Below are 20,734 nucleotides of genomic sequence, written 5' to 3'. Positions count from 1 at the left end.
AAGAAGGGTAAAATACGGCTCATTTACAGTGGGCCACAAGCAATTTCAGTGTCGCAGGTCAGGAAGAAGGTGCTCTTGGCTGATGAAATCAAAGCTGAACTTTCTGACCTTCACGCAAAGAAGGTGGTGGAAAGCTAACACTGCACAGCACATGGAGGGGGCAGCAGCATGGTGCAGAGGTTGGATGGAACAGAAGTTCAATGTCTGGGGTTCTACCACAAAATACTTAGGCTCTTAGAATGGCCTAATCAAAGTTAAGAACCAAACTGAGTAAACAATCTGTAGCTAGAGTTGAACACTGCTATTCACATATGATCTTTGTCTAACATATGAGATTGTGTTGAATTTCAAAGCTGGTAGATTGATGCCAAAAACTAGTTAAAGCAACTGCCATCCATATGCTTAGTTTATTATCCTGTAACACAAAAAGGTTGACGACTAATTCCAGTAATTCATAGGGAGCTGGAGCTCCTTTAGAAGTGCAGGCACCCTCTTTTGTCTCTACAAAGACTACTTCCACTGAATGGAGCTGGGGGGCACCAAAGTCTGCTCTCTCATCTCTCCACTGTATTCAACAGCCTTCCTCTTGCCTCCCTGTCCTCTGTTCCCCCCTTTTGTGTGTGTGGCTACCCGAATAAATTAGCGGTCGGTAAACGAGGGGAGGATGTGTCGGAGGAGGGGACGAAGACGAGTATAGGGGGCTGGGCCTTGTGGCGGAGGAGTCGGCTTTCAGCAAGAGAGGTGCACAGCTCCATTAAGCGGCTGTGAGGGACTGGATGCTGAGAGAAGGAGAAAAGGGTGAAATAAAAACATTTAAGACAGGCGGCAAGATCCCGGCTTGAGCTGCGCAGGAGGATCTCTGTCTCTCTCCTTTTTTAATATTTTGCTGCAGAGCAAGAAGAGGCAGATCAGCTTCCCAAATGATCCAAACGCGCTCACCTGACAGAGAAAGAATCTTCACCGGTGGAGTAGCCTAACCTGCTGTTCTGTTTGGCCGGATTAGACAGTCTGTGGAATTGGCACACTTGCCGTCTTTGTGTGGATGTTATCAAATCAACCCCAAAAAGCTCTCTCCATTCAAGATTTTGCCTGGGCAGATTGGCTCTCGTCTGGGGGGAGATTGGAAACCCGTTTGCATACTAATCAGGTTATAACCGGAGCGCACATCCACAGCCGGATTGAGTCCCATGAATGTAAGTGACTCTTGTTTTTTCACCTTCACTCTATTTGCTGTTAATTTTTTTCTGTTGGGACCTAGAATTGAAATAAACTCTTGATGGCTGGGCGGGGGCGTTAGATATTTCCTTATAGGGGTTCATCCTGCATCTTCACCTTGCATGCAGAGCTGGCAGCTGTTCAGGCTGCTGTGCAAAGCCACAATGTAGTAGAGGGGCTATAAAAGCAACTCAAGATCAGTGGATCATAGTGAAACATTTAATATTGACCTCAGGCAGCAAACAAATTGAAGAGCATGATTCCTGTTTTATTGAGACCTCAATGGAAAAATAAAACAGTCCTGGCATGCCAAAGAAGGTTATTGGACCATATGGAAATATTTGCTACCACTATGTTGATTGTTTTTTCTCCAACATTGGCAGCATTCAGTGACCACACATTACAAAGTTGCTCAAAGTGTGTCAAAACTTGATTGGATACTGGATGCATCGGTCATTCAGCCATAAATCAGAATCGACCAATTCTCACTTGAAGGTTTCAGATCAGTGAACCACTGGTTTAATAAAGAAAAATCTGCTCTTTTTTCGTCCCTACACATTGAATGCATTAAAACTAAGAAATTCCAGGTTTTAAGTTTCAAAACAGATATGGTGCACTTTTTGTCACTAATCATATATTTATGTTTTTGAAAATGTGTGATCAGCAGCTCAGATTGAAAGGAAAACTGGCAATGTATGAATGTTGGCAACAGAAAAGGCTGATTGGTGCATATCTCCTGGAGATACACAAATCACAAGAGGAAAGAACTAAAAACAAAAGTCTATAAAGATAAACTACATCTTTATAGACTGAAAAAGCAAGACATTGAGAGAGCTTTGACTTTGTTAGGCTTTCTGAAAAACTGATTCTGACTCAACTTAATTTTTCTTTTGTCATAAAAATGTATTTATAGCTGCCCAGTGATGTCTGTATGCCCAAAACCTAAAAATGGAGAACCCAGGGTTACATTTGAGTGCCTGACCACAACAGTTAGGCATATCTGATGTCAGCTTCACTTAATTCCACAGCTTCTGCTTTTCTGCTGCTCTGAAGGATACAGACGTTTTTCGCATTGTTACTCTATACTTTTTCAACAGTTCCTGCACGCTCCAGCTCAGCAGTCCGCTGGCCTCGATGTCAGCCTCTGGTCTGCATAAAAACCACAGCGAGTTTAGTTTAGTTCTTTTTTTTTTTTTTTTTGTGGAGTGATAGGGTGTGCAAGAAGGACGGTTTCTAACATGAACCATATGGATATCTAGTTGGTACAGCAGTGACTGTATAGGGCCTCTGTACAAACAACTTATGGTTCCTCTTATCAGCAGCTTAGAGGAGCAGACTTTTCTTTGTATGAACATGATTTGAACAGCCAAGTATGTTTTCTCAACTATTTCACCGTGAACTCATTTTGGAGTTTAATTATCAGTAATATTTTCAGCCAAGATTGCATTGCAGAGTGATTTTGATGGGTTGGTTTTGAAGTCTGGTAACTCAGCTGTCTGCCTGGGCCCCTTTTTAAAAGGTGGTTTTACTCATCTACATCAACATATCTCAAAAGGATTTTGAAAATAAATGTCTTTAATGGTGTCTGTATCAGCTTGTCAAGGCAGAGAGGTCAGTTCCTTCAGTTTTGAGTCAAGTCCGTTTAGAGTTTATCAACAGAATAAACAGTCTGCTGTTTGTCTTGCACTTTCTGTGGTTCTGCATTGCTGAACGAGTGAGTAAAGAGTCAGATGGGGTCACAGGCTTGATTTTCAGCAGGGCCAAGCTGGAAACTCACACACTTCTGTGACAGAAACATCTGCTGAATGACTTAATATTACAGCTTTGAGCTGCATCACATCCATAATAGCTGCAACTTGGCATCAGCCTTGATTTGTTCTTTGGATTGTATTTGATGAACAACATGAATTAGATTTTCTGTCTGAATCTTGCTGATGTATACAGGTAAAGTTTGTTTGATGAAGTTTGTTTGATCACATAGATTTCTGTAGTTTCAGTTTTATTGTTTGTGCTTTTTGTCACGTTTGGCTGATGTTTTCTTGCATTCTCAAGCTGCCTTGGGAGTTTACTTGGAATCGGAATACACATTGCAGATTGCACATTTGCCACCCACTTTGACACTGAAATTCCATGAGTGTTGTATACAGTTTAGGCCACCACATAACCCACATAAAACGTACAAATATGTATTTGCTTGAAGTGTTTTTATCATTCTATATCATGACAAAGACAAAACAACTTCTTACAATACACAACTCACAGGAAGCAATGTGTAAAATGAAATACATACGAAACGGTCATGTATGAAAGCTCTTGTGTAAACTCCAGACATGCATCAATTAACGTTTAGTGACCTTTATTTGTACCCATTTTTGCGAAACTTTGCAGATAGACATTTATTAATTTAGGAGCTGTAATATGATATTGGAACAACAATGAAAATGTATGACATACTTGATGTGAATGGTCAAACAGGGTTGACATCTTAACCAGTCCTGAGCTTTGACTAACCGTTAGAAAGTAGTGTTTTATCTTAATCTTGAAAGCAATTGGAATGGATGATAATGAAAAAAACATATAAGCAGGATTACATTGGTCAATGCACTTGAGAAACAGTAATGTGGTCTGAAAGGTTATATTAACTGTTACATACTGAAAGTCTTGCTCTCTCTCGCTATGTTACAGCCTGCAGTAATTACAGACATATCTCAATTTGAGGTTCCTCTGGACATAATTTAAAATAGTTACTAATATTGGAATTGGTAACTTTGAGTCTTTTCCTCTAAGTGACAACTGCCATAGTGAAAAGTGCATTTGTGCTACCTGGACGCATTTGTGTTGCATTCAGTGACTGGCAAAAGACCTGACTTTAGAGTTTCTCTCAACAGCTGATTTCTCGGTGCATCTCTGGTAAAATCTGCCTTATCTCTCTTTGACATTGTTGCCAACGAGAAAAACAAAGGAAGACGGGAGGGAAAAACAGAAAGCATTTTCATAACAGAATCCCACAGTTTTGGACCGTTAGTTTAGTTGCACTTCAGAGTAGTTCTTTTGTGGCTTTAGGTTTACTCTTGAGGCATAACCATCTGTATACAAATATCGGAAAGTGACTCAGAGACTTCCCTCCTTCTTTCTCAATCACACATACGCCTGCACAGTAACCACAACCCTAACATTACCTCACCATTATATTCTTAACTGTGAAGCCTTCTGAACGCATATCATTCAATTCCTTCAAATGCAACTACAACTCAGTTAAAATGAAGCAAAAATAAATATTAGCATCTTCTCCAGTAGATTATGCCGTATATTACAAAACGGTTAGCTCTACACTGGCAAATATCTAGCAGATGACAGCCAGCAGAAAGCAAACATGAGGATTAATGGCAAAAAAAAAGAGATTGTCTCTCCTCCTCCTTTGCTCCCCAAGTAGCCAATGGAAATATTTACCCTTCATCTTTCACCGACTGGTTGATGCTGAACCCTGAGGACTGTGTTGGGGTTTAAAAAAAAATTTTTTTTATTTACCTCTCACCCACCACTTTAGACATAACACAAGGCATAAACTCTATATACTGTGGGGGATTTTGATGCCATTCTAATTTATCATGCAAAACGTGGACCCTGAACCAGTGCTTAGCGGATTTAGGGCATTGTGTGAGGAGAAACGAGCCCTGAGATGTTTAGTTTTCTGGAAAATCACTTTGTGTCTGAGTCATCTGGCCACACTAAAGCCGGACAGTTATTAATAGCTTTACTAGTAGAAAGGAGATCCCAGCTGATAAGGAATCTTTTTTTTAGATTTCACTTTATAACTTTTATCTCTGGGTTTTTGTTGTTTTTGTAATAATCAAATGAACGTAAATCATGGATTTAACACTTGTGATTACGTTTGCAACACCTGAGAATAATATTTGAGTTCCTAAAATGTTTTATGTTGTCTATATACTCTTACATATGGTGTTGAGACTTATTTCTCCATGACTCTGGAGAAGATATTACAGTATGCCTTAGCCAGCCAGGCAAAGGAAATTACTGGACTCTCCTGTTGGATGCAGAGTGGAGCTGGAGCCCTGAGACAGTACAGTCCAATTTCTGTTTGTTCTGAGGCCCATTTCTGATCTACCTGCTGTTCATTACTCAGCGTCTTTGTCCTGGCTGAAGGGATCCTTTAAACTGAATGATGTGCTGAGTTGAAATATGGCACACAATGGACCAATCAAAGACATCTGGTCAGGTGGAATCTGTAGCTGTCATGAGCTGTTCATTCTAAAAAAGCAAAATTTTAGCCTACATTAAACTTCACTTTTACCACAGTTAAACTTTTGGATGTCAGTTGCATGCCTAGTGTTATTCTGCTAATGAAGAGTAAGAGAGGCTATTCTGAATCTGTATATTTCAACGGAAGTGGAAAAAAAATATTTTTTTATATTTTGATAATGTAATAGCAGACAAAATCAAGCTTTGAGGAAAATGTGCTTTGAAGAGGCAGATGACTTATTGGAAATATGAGGAAACCACAGAACAGTTTGTTTTTAGTAAGCTATGCATGACCGTATATAAACATAGTTGGTGACTGTGGCCCAGTGGGTTGAGTAGTTGTCTTGAAATCGGAATGTTGTGTTTGCTTCCAGCTTCTTCTTGTGACATATCAATGCGTCCCGGGTCACTTTACTCTGACTTACCAACTGATTTGTGTATTGGCATATGTGTGAGTATTTGTGAGTGTGGCTGGGTAAAAGTGGATGAAGTAGAAAGCACTTTGAGTGGTCTAGACTAGAAAAACAGGCTAGACAAAAAAACAAATTCAATTTTTCATAAACACATAACTATTGCAAGCTATTGCAAATGTTTCTAAAAATAGGTTAAATATGCCCACTTACAAAGCCAAACCATGCAGTTAGTAATGTCAGAATATTCACTTCAACTATAGACTTTTCCTCTGCTGCCAATCTTTAAAACAGAAAAATTTGGTATTGTTTTACATGTACTTGTTACACCTATTTCTGGGTGAGCGTACTGTACCAGGCAGAAACAGAAAGCCTGATACAAAAGGAAGTCATTTGCTCAATGTCTTCCTTTCGGAGCCAAACTAAAGGACTAGTTCACTGTTCTCAAAGAAGTAAAGATGAAGCATGTGATCATCTCTACTTAAAAATCTAAAATTTTCAACCAATAAAGTCTGAACTGGATACATTTTTATGCAAACTCAATGTTTACTAAAATATTATGTGGATGTTCTTTTTGCCATTGGTGTCTCTTTACATTAAGAAAGCATAACAAAACTTGGACTGAATTTGTCAAAATTGATTCTTTGGAACACCAGCAGTGGGTCATGAAACCTTTACTCCACTTATGTAGAAATATCATTTAAAAATTTAATAGCAGTCAACCTTTCTTTTTTAATGTCTTTGGATATTAATACAACTTCAGGAGAATGGTGTAAGTTAACTTATCTTTCATATGGTAAGGGTTTTATCGCTGAGAATTATAATCTTCTGTTTATTGATTATCCTATCATGAATCTTAGCGCTGTGTCTGTTCACTTTAATTACCTTAAGAGATTCCTGCTTAGAGCTTTTTATTAAATCTTTTTGTCTGAGTCCAAGATGAATGCAGTCATGTGGCCATTTAATTTCACACTTTTATGAATGAAGCTATGTGCTAATGTCACAACTTTGATAAAAAGAAAAAAAGATAAGAATGTGGCTCTGGTTGAATAAAGATGATTTCCACCTGGTTGCTAGATATACTAAAAAAAGTGACTCTGCTCAGAGGGAAGAGGAGAGAGCTTGCCTGTGAAGCACCTCATGTGTTTTTAATGAAGTTAGTGAGATGATCTGAGCTTCTGAACACTTCAAACACTTGCACAGTGCTGAGAAATGTGTAGTTCAGGTAAAGCAGATTTTTATATATACTAAGGGACTTGGATATTAGTTGTGTGGCATGCAAAAAACAAAACAAGGAAAGATGCAAAAGTTTTTGTTTCGTGATACAATTTCGCATCAAGCAAAAAATGATTCATTTAAAGTTTCAACCACATTTGTGTGTCTTTTCATCATGATTTTATATTGTCATATTAACTGAGGTGTTAAACAAAAGCAGACAGGCTCAAACCCCAGACTTACCACAAGAAGGGAAATAAAGTAATATGATACAAAGGCATTTTCTTAGAGAACAGCTGCGGCGCGCCACTAACTAAGGAGTTGATGGAGAATTTAATATCTAGTAAGCCAAGTAACTGTCTCAGTTTCTGACCCAGAGTTAAGTAATTGCAGTTCTTGATAGATTTCCCAGAACTGTCACCCCCAAAGCAGAAGAAGAAGCAGAAATTAAGCTTTTAAGATTTTTCTTCTGACGATACTCACCTCCTTTCACCCCAACAATTAGCCAGCTGGCAAACTCCTCAACAAATTATCTTATCTCTTTGATTATTATTTATGCATTTTCAGAAACAATAACATGATCTGATCCGAATATGGCTGGCTTGCTACTTGGCTGTGTCACTGATTATTTCATGAGATGGAATGCAGAAGCAGATTAGGATAGGTTTGTTCTGCCACGTGTGGTGGAGCTACGACATTGGATCTACTGTTTCCCTCTTCCTGATATTGTTGTGGCTATCATCTGTGTGTTTTGTCTTTGACCTTTTCCTCTTTTAGCTTGATAATTAATGATTCATGTGGTGTACCGTGTTCACGTGTTGTAATTTTCTCATTGTATGTGGAGGAAGAAAGTTTATGGCTACAACTGTGTGTGGAAGAATTAATTTCTGACAAAATTCCTGATCTGTGAAGAAAACAGACATTTTAAAGCCAAGAACAATAATTAGGTGAAGGCTTGGATGATGTATATAAGTATTTGTGGGCTTAGTGGTACATAGATCTGTCATTATTATTCTTTTCTGCCCATTGTTGGAGACCACACGGTTTGATCAAACCGTTATTCCTAGGATTTCTATCGCCTAATATGTGGTTTCTTAGATTTTGAAAATGGGCCCACAATCGGCTGATAGCTCTTAGATTGTGTAGTGTGTGCTGGGCATTACACTAAGGAAATGAGGAAGAGAGGGTCAGTGGAAAGCACCGGAGTTGAGACTTTTTTCATTCAGAAACGATAAAGCTGATAATTGAAATGAGGTCGATAGTTTTACTTTGTCGTGCGATTAATTGATTTATTGTTTATCGCGACAGGCCTAGTGGTACAGACTCTTAAACAAACAGTAATTACAACAAATACCACAGTACTAATATAACCATACAGCTTAATTTTCATCTGAAACAAGTTGACTAATGAGGTAGTTGATTGTACATTTTAATGTCTTCCACATTGCTTAGTTGCTTCCAGTCAAAGTTTTTCCTTCCCCCTGATACAATGCAGAGTTGATGCTTTCCTCCATAGGATACAATTCAAAACTATTTGCTTGACAAGCTGTAAGGACATATATCTGAGCTTCAACATTGGTTCAGTAATATTTGACATCGACATTGACATGGTTCCACTCAACAGCTTTGCCCTTGTGGGATATTAAGCGCACTTGAATGGGGACGGGTGGTGAGTGATGATCAAAAGCAGCTGCTGATTCACCTTGACGGCAAAATTTATTTTCAGCAGGTTACGTTCTGTATTTTCTAAGTTATTGTTATCACACATTGGATGGTTTTGTGGATAAAAACACAAGTAACACATATACTCAAGCAGCCCTGACTCTGGAGCACTGCAGAACTTTGACTTGGTCTTAAAGGTTAAGAGGAAGGTGAAGAACCCCCAGCTGTGTTTTCACTTTCTCTGCGGCTTCACGAATGGTTCACAAGTGCGTTATTTATGTCTGCGCGTGAGAGACAGCATTTGTATGCTCTTGGGAGGACCAAGTTTAACAACGTTTTGAATCTGTGGCTGCTACTGTGGAAAAAAAAGCAAGAGGTTAAAATAAATCCCTGGTTAGAGTCAGATAATCATTTTAGGAATCATAATTCCAAAAATGATTATTTGGAATTTGTAAAAAGTAATGCTTCAAAACAACAGTACTCCAAGTACATCTATAGTTTATGTGTACTTGGAGCTGCCGGCGCTCCTCTAACTAAGGAGTTGATGGAGAATTTAATATCTAGTAAGTAACTTACTAGATATTAAGCCCACTTGCTTAAGTGGGCTTAATATGATTTATATTATAAATATTTATTTTATTGTTATTATTACTTTTAAATAAATTAGATCATTTAGTTGCATGGGTATCACAATGCCTCCATCTCACTAGACTAGAAGAGTAAACATAGATGGAATACCCGTATACCAAATAAAAAAAAAAAAAGTTTACCAAAACTTTTCCATCTTACAGTTCCTGTGGCTTACAGTGGTTTCAACGAGATGACAGAAAGATGTGGAGTGATTTTTCCGCAGCACTCCATGCTTGGCAGTTCCAGTCTTGTTAAGCAGCACTATTGGTCACTCCTACACATTTCTCTTATTTGTGAGATAGGAAGTGAGGAAGTCAGCTGTTTGGAAAGTCATGGGATTGAAAGCAAAGGAAAGCCACCTGTCGATATTGTGTGTTTTTTTTAAAGGTGTAGTTTGTGCTAAAAAGGTAGAGATGCATATTTAGTAAGCAGCTGATAATATGTTTGCTACATGATAGTCCAGTCAATTAACTGGCAAATATAGCTAAATATACTCTCAGGGATATTCTATAAAGAGCAGGACATAAAAGGGACTCATATAATTCAACTAAGCACTTTTGCAATTCCTTTTACAGTATTCTAGGCTTTCTGTTAATTTTCTACCACTTTGTAACTTGAGAAAAAAGAAACTAAACCTTTTAAACAGACTGGCTGTTTCAGATGATTCAACTTTGAATTTATAGAAACACCTGAATCAAACAAATGGTTCATCAGCAGGCCTCCATACGCCTTTGCAATATCAAAGGTGTTGTAATTTGAATATTCAGCAATAGTCAAATTGCTGAATAATAATTCAGCAATTTGATTCAAGTATTCTGGTGGAATATAAAAAAGAAAGTCACCACTGTCCATAAACTGTTTTGCTTGTCCAACCAGCTGTGTTTTTGCTACCGTACCTTCTGTTTTTTAGCTGTTTTTACCCCTGAGCCTGTACTTTATTTGCCCTTTTTACTACGCAGTGAAATAGCATGCAAGCCCATCATCTGCAACAGATGTTTTGTATTTTGTAAAGAAATATTTCCATGTTTAAAACTGAGAACGTATTGTTCTATCCAAATACTTTTATATGTTGGATACGTTTTGAAATAAGCAGAAATACAAGATGCAGCAAGACAGGTCTGCCTGTGTTTTCCTGAAGTGTACTGCAGTGTAGCCTTTACAATTGTAAACAGTGCAGTAGTTTTATATTTATCTATTTCTCATGTTTTTACTTTTTTCTTCTTCTTCTGGCCTGGCTGGCTGTTAAAATCTGGGACATTTTGTCTCTGGAGACTTGGTTTGTGACTGTGTTTGGATTCCTGTTTGGAAACCTCTGTGAGAATAAATAGCATTCATTGTCACAGGTTGTGGTGACATCTTATTAGTCAAGATTCATACACCAGTCACCAAAGCCTTTGAAATGGCAGCTGCCTTTGGTAGATTTCTATTTGTCAGTAATTTTGTTCATTCATTTGAAATTTGTTTAGACAGGGTATAAGTTGTTGCTTCTTGAGACATTTTAGCCTTTTTACCACTTTGTACCTGATATTGACAGACCTGATATTGACAGACAGGCTTGAGTTCAATAATGTATTTACTCTAAAAGTCAGGTCAGATCTAGCTGTGGCTAACCAAAAATGTGGACAATTACATTCATTTATTGACTTTACATGGGAGGCAATTATATTTTCACATACGGTCAGGTGGCTGTGGATAGCTCTTTCCCCTGATCAAATCTTCATTTAGAAACTTAGATTATCTTTCACTGATAATAAAATGTTATTTTGTTAACCTAAACATTTACATGTGTCAAAAAAACTAAAAACAGAACAAATATTTGAGAAATAAATACTTTGTCACAACTACCACGTACTATGGCAAGTATCTTACAGTATTTACAGGAAATACATTTGCTTTGACAATCTGTCAACTTTGACATTTCACATTAAATGGGTAAATAAATTAATGATCACTCTGAACTACATTAATCATGTGAGCTATGAGGTGGAACTACCCAGAAAGCAGTAATTAATTTAAACAGACCTTCTTTAGACTCCTCCAGCCTCCTTGACCCAGATACTTTATGTTCCCAGCTGACGTACTTCCCCTGCCTATAGTATACGAGTTGTATGACATGTCTCTGAACTCAGGCCTGCATTAATATTGATTCTGTTTTGTACTCTGCATGCATGTATATTTCAGCCAGTGTCTAGCTGCCCAGACAGTGGTGTGCAGCTAAAGAAATTGAGGGTGATTCTGTTTTAATTAAGCCAATTGTGCAAACAAATTGAAACTGATATGCAGCTTTGGTATAGAAATGTAATTAGAGGAAATGTGTGTAAATGTATGTAGAGCAAAATATGCTTACATACACTCACACATGCATGCATACGCATGTACAGAGCGACAGCTGAGGTTGGAAATTAGATGTCTATATCCAGATATCCAGGAAAAGGCAACTAAGGAGGTGATGGGGTCACGGTTGTCGACCCCTTACGTACACACTCAACCCAAACTGCATGAAAACTGAGATGCAAAGCACTCCACGATGTACCACCCCCCTGTACTCCACCACAGAATCCTTCCTCCATCCGTTTTATTGCAAAGCTTTCTTTTAAGCACCCTGCACCCGGTTTCATCACAGCATCACAAATCCTCAGTCATTCAGTCACACACTTGTCAAGAAACAGATTTTTGTTACACTTTTAAGTGATGCTAAAACAGGAACCTCGGATCTCTTTACATTGTACTTTGGCTACATTGGAAAATTTTTATGTCTTAACATCTACAGCACTTAGCAGGAACATTCATACTCATTGGACTTCTCACATTAAAGTCACACACAGTTTTATGTATTTTATCGGGACAATTGACACGAAGTAGCACATAATTACAAAGCCAAAAGCAAAGTACACTTGGTTTTCAAATTGTTTTTTTTTTTTTTTAAAAGCTTTTGTCACCTCTACTCTGACACCCATAAACTACAGTCAAATGCAACCTACTGGATTCAGAGGTGAACTAATTACATGTGGCTTCACCTGTATAAAATGCATTTATCTTGTTAAGCCCTGTGCATTATAAAGATATTTGTAAGAAGAATTGTTTGGTCAGAATAGACCAAAATTGATTATTTTGATTTACTTTTAAAATGCTGTGTTTGTGTAAAAAAGAAAAACACTGTACAATACCCTGAAGACATTTTTACCATGTGAATACAATGGTGGGGGAGGCGTCATTCTGTGGGGACTATTATGCTTAGCAGGAACTGGAAAACTGGTCAGAGGTAATAAAATAAGCAGATAGATTTAAGAACCTGTTAATAAAGCTGCAGAAGACTTTTGACCATGCTGGAAGTTCACCTTCCTGCAGAACCTGAAGCATACAACCAGAGTATTAATGAAATGGTTTCGATCAAATCATTACATCTTACAATACTCCTGTAAAAGTTCAGAAATAAATCCAATTGGGAATATTTAGGCAAGGCTTGAAAGTTGTCTTTATCAATACTATCTATCCAATCTAGCTGAGCTTGAGCTGTTCTGCAGCAAGGAATGAGATAAAAATATTACACTATAAGTTGGTAAAGATGCTAAGATTTGCAGATCTGATGACAATGAGTAGTTATTTGTGAAGGTTTTGACCAGTGTGGGAAAAATCAAATTTGTGTAATGTATATCAGACTTTATTTGTTTAAAATTCTACTAAATGGTTGTGCTATAATTTGTGTTGTGTCAAATACAACTTTTTTGAAATACAAATCAGTTTGTAGATGCAATTTAGCAAAATCTTAAAATGTTTGATAAGTATGAATACATAAACTTCTGAATCCAATTTCTGCTTTTTAGGTCTCGAGAACATGTTTTCCCATCATTTTGTTATGCTTTTCACTTCACCATCCCTCTATGTTTGGTTTGTGCTTGTCATCACAAAACCATCTAAAGAACTGGAATATTTAGAGGGGGAGCCATTCCTCTGAGCAATTGTGGAACTATCTGAATAAATCTGCATGCTGTACCATTGAAACCAAAGCAACTGGGCAAAGAAAGATCGGAACTGAAGAGGCCATCTTTGTGACTTTGCGTCCAGTTTAACTTGGCTGTGGGGTAGCTGTGCCGTGCCCAGCAAAATCTGTTAAATCAATTAGAGGGGACTGGCGGAAAAAAAGGAGGTGGAGTGAACATTTCGGGGTAAAAGGGAGATGAAGCTGTTCCTGACTACTGAGATACGACAGGAAAAACGGCAGTGTTTTTAGATGGTCGTGTAGTGAAAACAGTATGGTTTGCTAATATTTAGTAACAGCACTTTAGAGTAGAGGATGTATTTAAGGCTTTGAGGGTTGCACGCGGCGGCGAAGGCAGATTATGGAGGAGTAGTGCCAGATATAATGTGGCTGAGACTGCATGGAGCCCTCAGTGGTTGGTCCTATTGAGGGTGGGGGGTCGCACATGAATTTGCCTTCAGATGTCATGGCCATACAAAATCCCAACACGCCACAAATTTAAATTTAAACTTAGGCATCATATAGTTCTTCACACCTTAGCTTAAATTATTGATGTAAACCTTTTATAGGTTGTAGAAAGATTAAAGAGTACCACTAGAGGGAGTAAATCAAGTGCTAAACTTTGACTCTCCTGTTTAAAGTGGTGTGAGCTCCGAGCGTTTGTTCACTCTGTTTCTCATCAGATCATGTTTTCCAGAGTAAACACAAGTGTATTATAGCACGTGTCAAAGGGGGGAATGATGTCATTGTCCGACTGGTCATTGACAGTGACAAATTGCAGTCATGTGATATGTTCGCAAATATAACCTTTTACTGACTCATGTGAAGTAACAAGGGAGAAATTGAGGATGTATAAAAGTGTGTGCACAAACACATTTTGGAAAATACCCTTTTTGATTTTTTTTTCCAACAAAAAGGTTTGCCTTGCACAGCTCTGTGGTCCCTAAAGACAATAAGGCTGTCAGGCCAAAGCAAACTGTAATCACTCCTTTTTCTGTTTTGTCCTGCATCCAGTTTTTCCACTTGTTTTCTTTGTTCTTTTCTTTACCTTTTCCTCCCACTCGGCTGATTGTTCAGTGCTGTGGGTTAATTTCATCAGAGCTTGGTCTCATAAAGCTTGAGCTCTGACTCTGAGTTTCCCCAGTCAGCGGCGGACTTGAAAGACTTCAACACACCCTAATTGTGTCTCTCACAGATCTTCTTTCAGCTTCTCTTTTTCCTCCCACTCTTACTTAGGACCTGCTCATCTGTATGCATGCAAATGTTGCCATCATTGCTTTTGTACATAGCGAGCAAGCAAGCATGTGACGCAATCGCATGAGTTGTGCACAGTATGAGCTCTGCGCTCCTTTCTTGTGTAGGAGTGCAGCAACTGTCCAGAGCAGCCGTCTGGACCAGATGTAAGGGTCATAGACTGCATTGGAAGGGGTCAGTATCAGTGTCCCTCTGTCTGTCCCAGTGGAGCTATAGCCTTTATTAATCTTTCCTCCCCAAAGTCCACATAAACTACTGTAGGACGTTGGGTAGGAAGACGAGCAAGATAACGATAGGATTCATTAGATATAAAATGATGTATCTTGTATTCTTTTTTGCCCTTTTTATATTCAAATCAATCTTTTAGGATCCATGAATAAAATGAATAAGATTATTTTTTACAGGGAGACAGTGAGCCACGATTAGCTTTGAAAAACCACAGAAAAATGTTCCACTGTATGCCAATTTTGTCTCTGATGCCTGAAACTGCTAGAGCTAAAAATGCATAAATTTGGAGAGGTGCAATTACACTCCATCCAATCATTTAATTTTAAATGATTCTGACTTCTCTTTATATCTTACCATAAGATATAAATGTCTACAACTGTTGATTTGAAATGAACACTATGATATTGTGTATGCTGTTGGTAATTGCAGTAATTGTGCTGAATAACAATTTATGTAAGTATTTCAGAATAATGTATGAGCAAATACTCCAGCTGCTACCAGCCTGGCTTTTGCTTTGACGCTGCAAGACATTCCTACAGTTAACTGTCCGGATTATGCACACGCTTTGGGAGTGATTATCTGGGGTGAATATGGCTGGCCAATGTGGGCCAACACCCACCACTTATAATTCCCATTTTAGTCTGCTACTGCTGTTTTCCTGCAGAGTTTTTTTTGTAAAATATTTCTAGTAGAAGCAGGACTCCTTCACTTCCCAGAGAGTATTGACGTTCAGATCAATGTAGAATATTTCTAAAGCTGCACCCTTTTGTGGTCACACAGTTTTTATGAAGAAATTATTTGACACCCTGATGGATCTCCCTGTTGCAGGATGTTTTAAGCAGTTTCATGCTTGATAAATCTCAGTCTATAAATACAGGCGTAGCATATGTAAACATAATTTAGAACGTAATCTAAATATTTGTAGACCTCATCAAGGGTAAGAATATGCATCCATCTAATGAAAGCTGCTTTAAACTTCTGTAGACTTTTCGGAGCACTTATGAGGGTATTTTTTTCTTAATTTTATGATGGCGTGCAAAAACACTGTATATATGTCAAAGCCGGGTCACTGCCATTTGCAAATAATTATTGATGTTTGTTTTAACTTGCTGGAAGCTCCAGATGGTGGCTTTAATTATTTACTGCTGCAAAGCTGAGTCTTAGGTGAGTTTTGGATGGTGTTTTTGAAGCATTGTAGTGAAGTATCTGTCCATGTGCCAAACAGGAAGACACATCCAAGGCTCTGGCATGCCTCAAAAACCAAAATCACACTTCTACATGTAGTTTCTGATAAAAGATTTTGACTAATGAGATAGAGCTGCCATTTAGACATGAAGGATGTTATTTTTATGGGTGTACTCATCTTTTATGGATTGGTTAACTTAAATGCAGTGATTAAGTTGTTATTTTTGTATTTTAAATGGCTGTTTTTCTCCAATTACTGAAGCTGCTACAGGCTAACATTTCTAATGTATTGAATGGAATGTCTGGGAAAACCTCATTAACATCCTAAATATCCCTCTGGATATCATTGTGTGATGTAGTAGATACTTCACCATGTTCTCACCCAGCAAGAAAAAAAGGCCATCCTCAAGATAAATATACTTTATGGCTCTGTTCTCAATGTGGTTGAAGCTTATGTGGATCCTGGACCGAGTTAGAGTTCCATTTTCATGCTTTTTTCAAAGCCTCAGTGATCCTGCTGAAGAGTTCTTTCCTAACATTATATATGTTAGGAAAAAAGCTGAAATTCATCAGAAAACATCTTTAATATTGGTTCCGGACTGTAAAAGTGTTAGCGCACTGTCAACCAAGGATTTAGAATCCATGCTGAGGTTTGAAATATGGAACATTTTTTATTTCTTTCTGTGCTGAAAGAGCTCAGCAAATTTTCCAAGATGTTTTAAAATGAAACGAAAATAAATTAAAGTGCAAACATTTCTTAAAAACATGTGCTTACATACATTTCTCTTCTCTTCTCTTCCATTCCAGGTATAACAGAAACCAGCCATGCCAAAAACAAGTAAAGGGTCTAGATGTAGGGCTCAGGTTGGCAGGCCCTGTCTGCTTTCAAGCATTGGCCAACACAAGCTCCTTTTTTATGTTTTCATTATCCTATTTCAATCAACACTTGTTTATGGAGCACTAGAACTCCAGCTGGATGAAGGGCAACCAGCAGGGACCATTGTTGGTGACATCAGTGCAGGGCTGCCACCTGGAGAAACAGCGACTCTTTACTTCATCTCTGACCATGAGGGCACAGGCGTCGGCAGCGACCTTCACATTGATGAGACCACTGGCATCATTACCACTGCACGCAGCTTGGATCGAGAGGAGAGAGACCACTATAGCTTCATTGCGGTGACAATGACTGGCATAACTATTGAGGTGTCTATCACTGTCAATGATGTCAATGACCACGCACCTGTGTTCCCCAAAAAGAAATGTGTTCTGAAAATCCCAGAACACACAGCAGTTGGGACAAGATTTTCCCTGGATCCTGCCACTGATGCTGACAAGGATCAGCTGACTACCCAAGGCTATACTATTCGCGAGGGCAATGTTGGCCAAACATTTAGACTTGAGACCAAGAGAGGTGCGAACAAGGTTCTTTATCTAGACTTGGTGGTCAATGGACTTCTGGACAGGGAGAAGCGCTCATCGTACACCCTGGTGATAGAAGGCTTTGATGGAGGCTCACCAAGAAGGATAGGATCTATGACTCTAGAAGTGACAGTGACAGACATCAATGACCATGCACCAGTCTTTAATCAGAGCAGATACCATGCAATCATCTCTGAAAGTCTTCCACAAGGGAGTAGCATTTTACAGGTCAGTTCAAGTCTTTTTAGTATCTTAGCTGTTGACTTAAACTAGGTGGACAGGGCTGCTTTCATGTTTGACCTTCTTTGTGCTTGCAGGTGTTTGCAACTGATGAAGATGAAGGTGATAATGGTTTGGTCCTTTATGAAATCAACCGTCGCCAGAGTGATCCTGACCGTTACTTTGTCATTGATCTTAAGTCAGGAGTCATCACTCTCAATAAACCACTGGACTTTGAGCTGAAGAGAGTTCATGAGCTGGTGGTCCAGGCCAAAGATAATGCTAGCCAGCCTGAGGTAATTCCATTACAGCTATCCACTGCACTGAGCATTAGGTACAATAGACAATTTTTTATTGTAGGTAAAAATGCAGATGCTTATTGGTGATTATTATTGATTACAATTATTTTTTGCTGATTTATTTAGCAATTTTGTAACAAAAACAAAGAAACTGTAGAGTATAGAAATGTAGCAAATGTTTACTGGTTCTATAAAAACAAACAAACAAAAAAACAATTTTGAGAAAAAATTGTGATCATGCTTTTACATCTTCCCAGGTCACCAATGCATTTGTGACAATTCATGTCCGTGATTTCAATGACAACCAGCCTACAATGACCATCATCTTCCTCAGTGAGGATGGCTCCCCGAGAATCTCAGAAGGAGCCCAACCCGGCCAGTATGTAGCTCGGATTTCTGTCACTGATCCAGACTATGGAGAGTATGCTAATGTCAATGTCTCCCTGGAGGGGGGCGATGGGAAATTTGCTCTAACAACCAAAGACAGCATAATTTACCTGATATATGTGGACCAGATCTTGGACAGAGAGGAGCGGGATTCCTATGATCTCAGGGTGATGGCCACAGACTCAGGCACACCTCCCCTCAGAGCAGAGTCATCTTTCACCATCCAGGTGACAGATGTCAATGACAACCCTCCACTGTTTGACCAGCAGGCCTACAGACAAACGATTCCTGAGGTGGTCTACCCAGGATCGTTTGTTCTTCAGGTAACGGCCAGGGACAAGGACCAAGGTCCCAATGGAGATGTGCGGTACAGCTTGCTAAAGGGTAAAAACTCTCGCTCTGATTGGTTTTCAATTGATCCAATTACGGGGATAATCACCACAGCAACAGCTCTTGACTTTGAATCAGAGCCAGCCCCCAGTGTAACTGTTATTGCGATGGATGGTGGTCGGCCGCCACTGTCTTCCACAGTGAAGGTAGATATCGTGCTACAGGACGTTAATGATAACACGCCTGTGTTTTCCAAGAGTTTCTACAATGCTTCAATCAAGGAGAACACCTCAGCTGGAACATGCTTCTTAGAGGTAAGAAAAGCAAGAAGTTTACTTTGACCCCTTGGACATCTTTGCTATCTTACCTACAAGTTTACATTATGTGTCGTCTCACCAATATAATATTGTCCTACTTATAAAGGTAAAAAATCCTAGCATAAATGTCTCCCTGGTGCTCTTATCTTTTTGTTAAGTTTGTCCTTTCTCTTGCACCATCTTCTTGACGTTTATATCTAACACAAAAACCTGATTTATACATGAATTTAAAGCTATCTGGAACTCATACTTGCATATGAAGTAAAACACAATTACAAAGCTCCGGTTCAAAGGTTGTCTAAGAGAATGCTCTATGTCTAAGGTCTAAATTATTCATTCAGAAGCTATTTTAGGAGGAAAAGATTTATAAAAGGAACAAAGAACAGCCATTAAGAAAGACAAGGGAGTGAAACCTTAACTGAATTCCTGAAGCTACTGCAAGCAGATTTACTCAGTTCTTGCATGTCCTTTCTCTAACCCCGTGGGGTAACCATGGTATCCAATCCAGCTGCATACGGTGAACTCTAAGAATCTGTGCGTTATCTCGCTGGAGATTTTCTTGCCTTCCTTTCATCACAATTCCAGCAGCTCATGTATAATAGGAGAACTTCTGTGAGAAATGAAAGCTCAAGCCTGTTTGTTTCCAGCCAGGTCTTAATGTTGCATCATGAACTGTTTAGACAATCTGTTTTTACAGGTTGGTTTTGCTCCTCTGAGAAGCAAAGGGAACAGAAATCAAGAATGGGAGTTACTACTGATTCTCAAGATATTTAAAGAAGCCCTGGTTGTTGGACTGGATTCACATAAAATGTTCTGATCTACTAATCAAACTATTTGAACCAGAAGTGAAGTGGTTATTTATTTATTTTTTTTTACATTCGTTTTGGTTGCTTTCACAAATGTTGTCTGTGGAAATCAGTTTACTGGCCTGCTCTGCCAATGCATAGCATTTTTGATATCAACTCTGTAGTTGTGATAGCCAGCCTGCTGAATTTTTTATAATTCTCACATAAATCATGTGATCCCCCAATCTAGCTGTTGCAACCATCTATCCCTCCTAGCCTAAAGACATTTTGGCATTATGTTCTGATGTAATCCTATGCCAGACATTATGGGTGCTTTTTTTTCAGGAGACTGCAGTATGACTAAGATTTCATGTGCTCATTCCAACACATTTTTCAGGGTTTCCTTTTTCTCCTACCAGGCCAGGAGTCTCTGAGCAAGCGTCTCCCCGCAAGAGTTGTGATTTGCATCATAATGGCAGCTAATGTTAAATTTCCTTTTTCAGTTAGTGGAATATTAGGCTGCTTAGAAGAGACACACATGACATTTACACCTGGTGTTACAGGTAGTACTACAGTTTAATAAATCTTTTTCTAAATTTTTTTTCAAGAACTGTACTGTTATTGTTAATTGTGTAATTTTGGAGCATTCCATATCCTGTTCTGTCAGTTAAGGACAAATTGAAGATCTGGGTCACCTCAGTTTACTTTTTTGTGGATGTTATCTGAAATAGGCAATTCTGTTGTGAGCTATTGTCACATTCCCGGGGGTCAAGACAAATGTGGGCTGTTCTCAGAATTGTACCAGTATTTATAGAAGATAGCAATCAGTGTTAGGATTTTGAAATGATCATGGCTTGACTGCCTTGGTCTGGGGTTTGGACGGTTATATTAAACAGGGTAAGCTAGCCAGTATTTAATATCTAAGCAAGAAAAAGTGTTA

The 20,734-nt window shown here is 38.7% G+C and overlaps 1 protein-coding gene across 1 annotated transcript in view; it reads left to right on the top strand.

The window, feature by feature from the left end:
* Positions 1-750: 750 nt before the first annotated feature.
* dchs1b (dachsous cadherin-related 1b) overlaps positions 751-20,734 on the top strand; it is an 86,885-nt gene continuing 66,901 nt past the window's right edge. The window contains exons 1-4 of the mRNA XM_055051393.1: positions 751-1,193; positions 16,846-17,685; positions 17,775-17,972; positions 18,233-19,006. Of these exons, the coding sequence (XP_054907368.1) occupies positions 16,864-17,685; positions 17,775-17,972; positions 18,233-19,006 (1,794 nt within the window). The 5' untranslated portion in view covers positions 751-1,193; positions 16,846-16,863. The remainder of the gene's footprint in view (positions 1,194-16,845; positions 17,686-17,774; positions 17,973-18,232; positions 19,007-20,734) is intronic.

Source organism: Poeciliopsis prolifica, unplaced genomic scaffold (genome assembly GCF_027474105.1).
Source record: "Poeciliopsis prolifica strain line A6 unplaced genomic scaffold, Auburn_PproV2 SCAFFOLD033, whole genome shotgun sequence".
Taxonomy (NCBI): domain Eukaryota; kingdom Metazoa; phylum Chordata; class Actinopteri; order Cyprinodontiformes; family Poeciliidae; genus Poeciliopsis; species Poeciliopsis prolifica.
The sequence above is the reverse complement of the archived record's forward strand: the minus strand, read 5'-3'. Positions and strand labels throughout refer to the sequence as shown.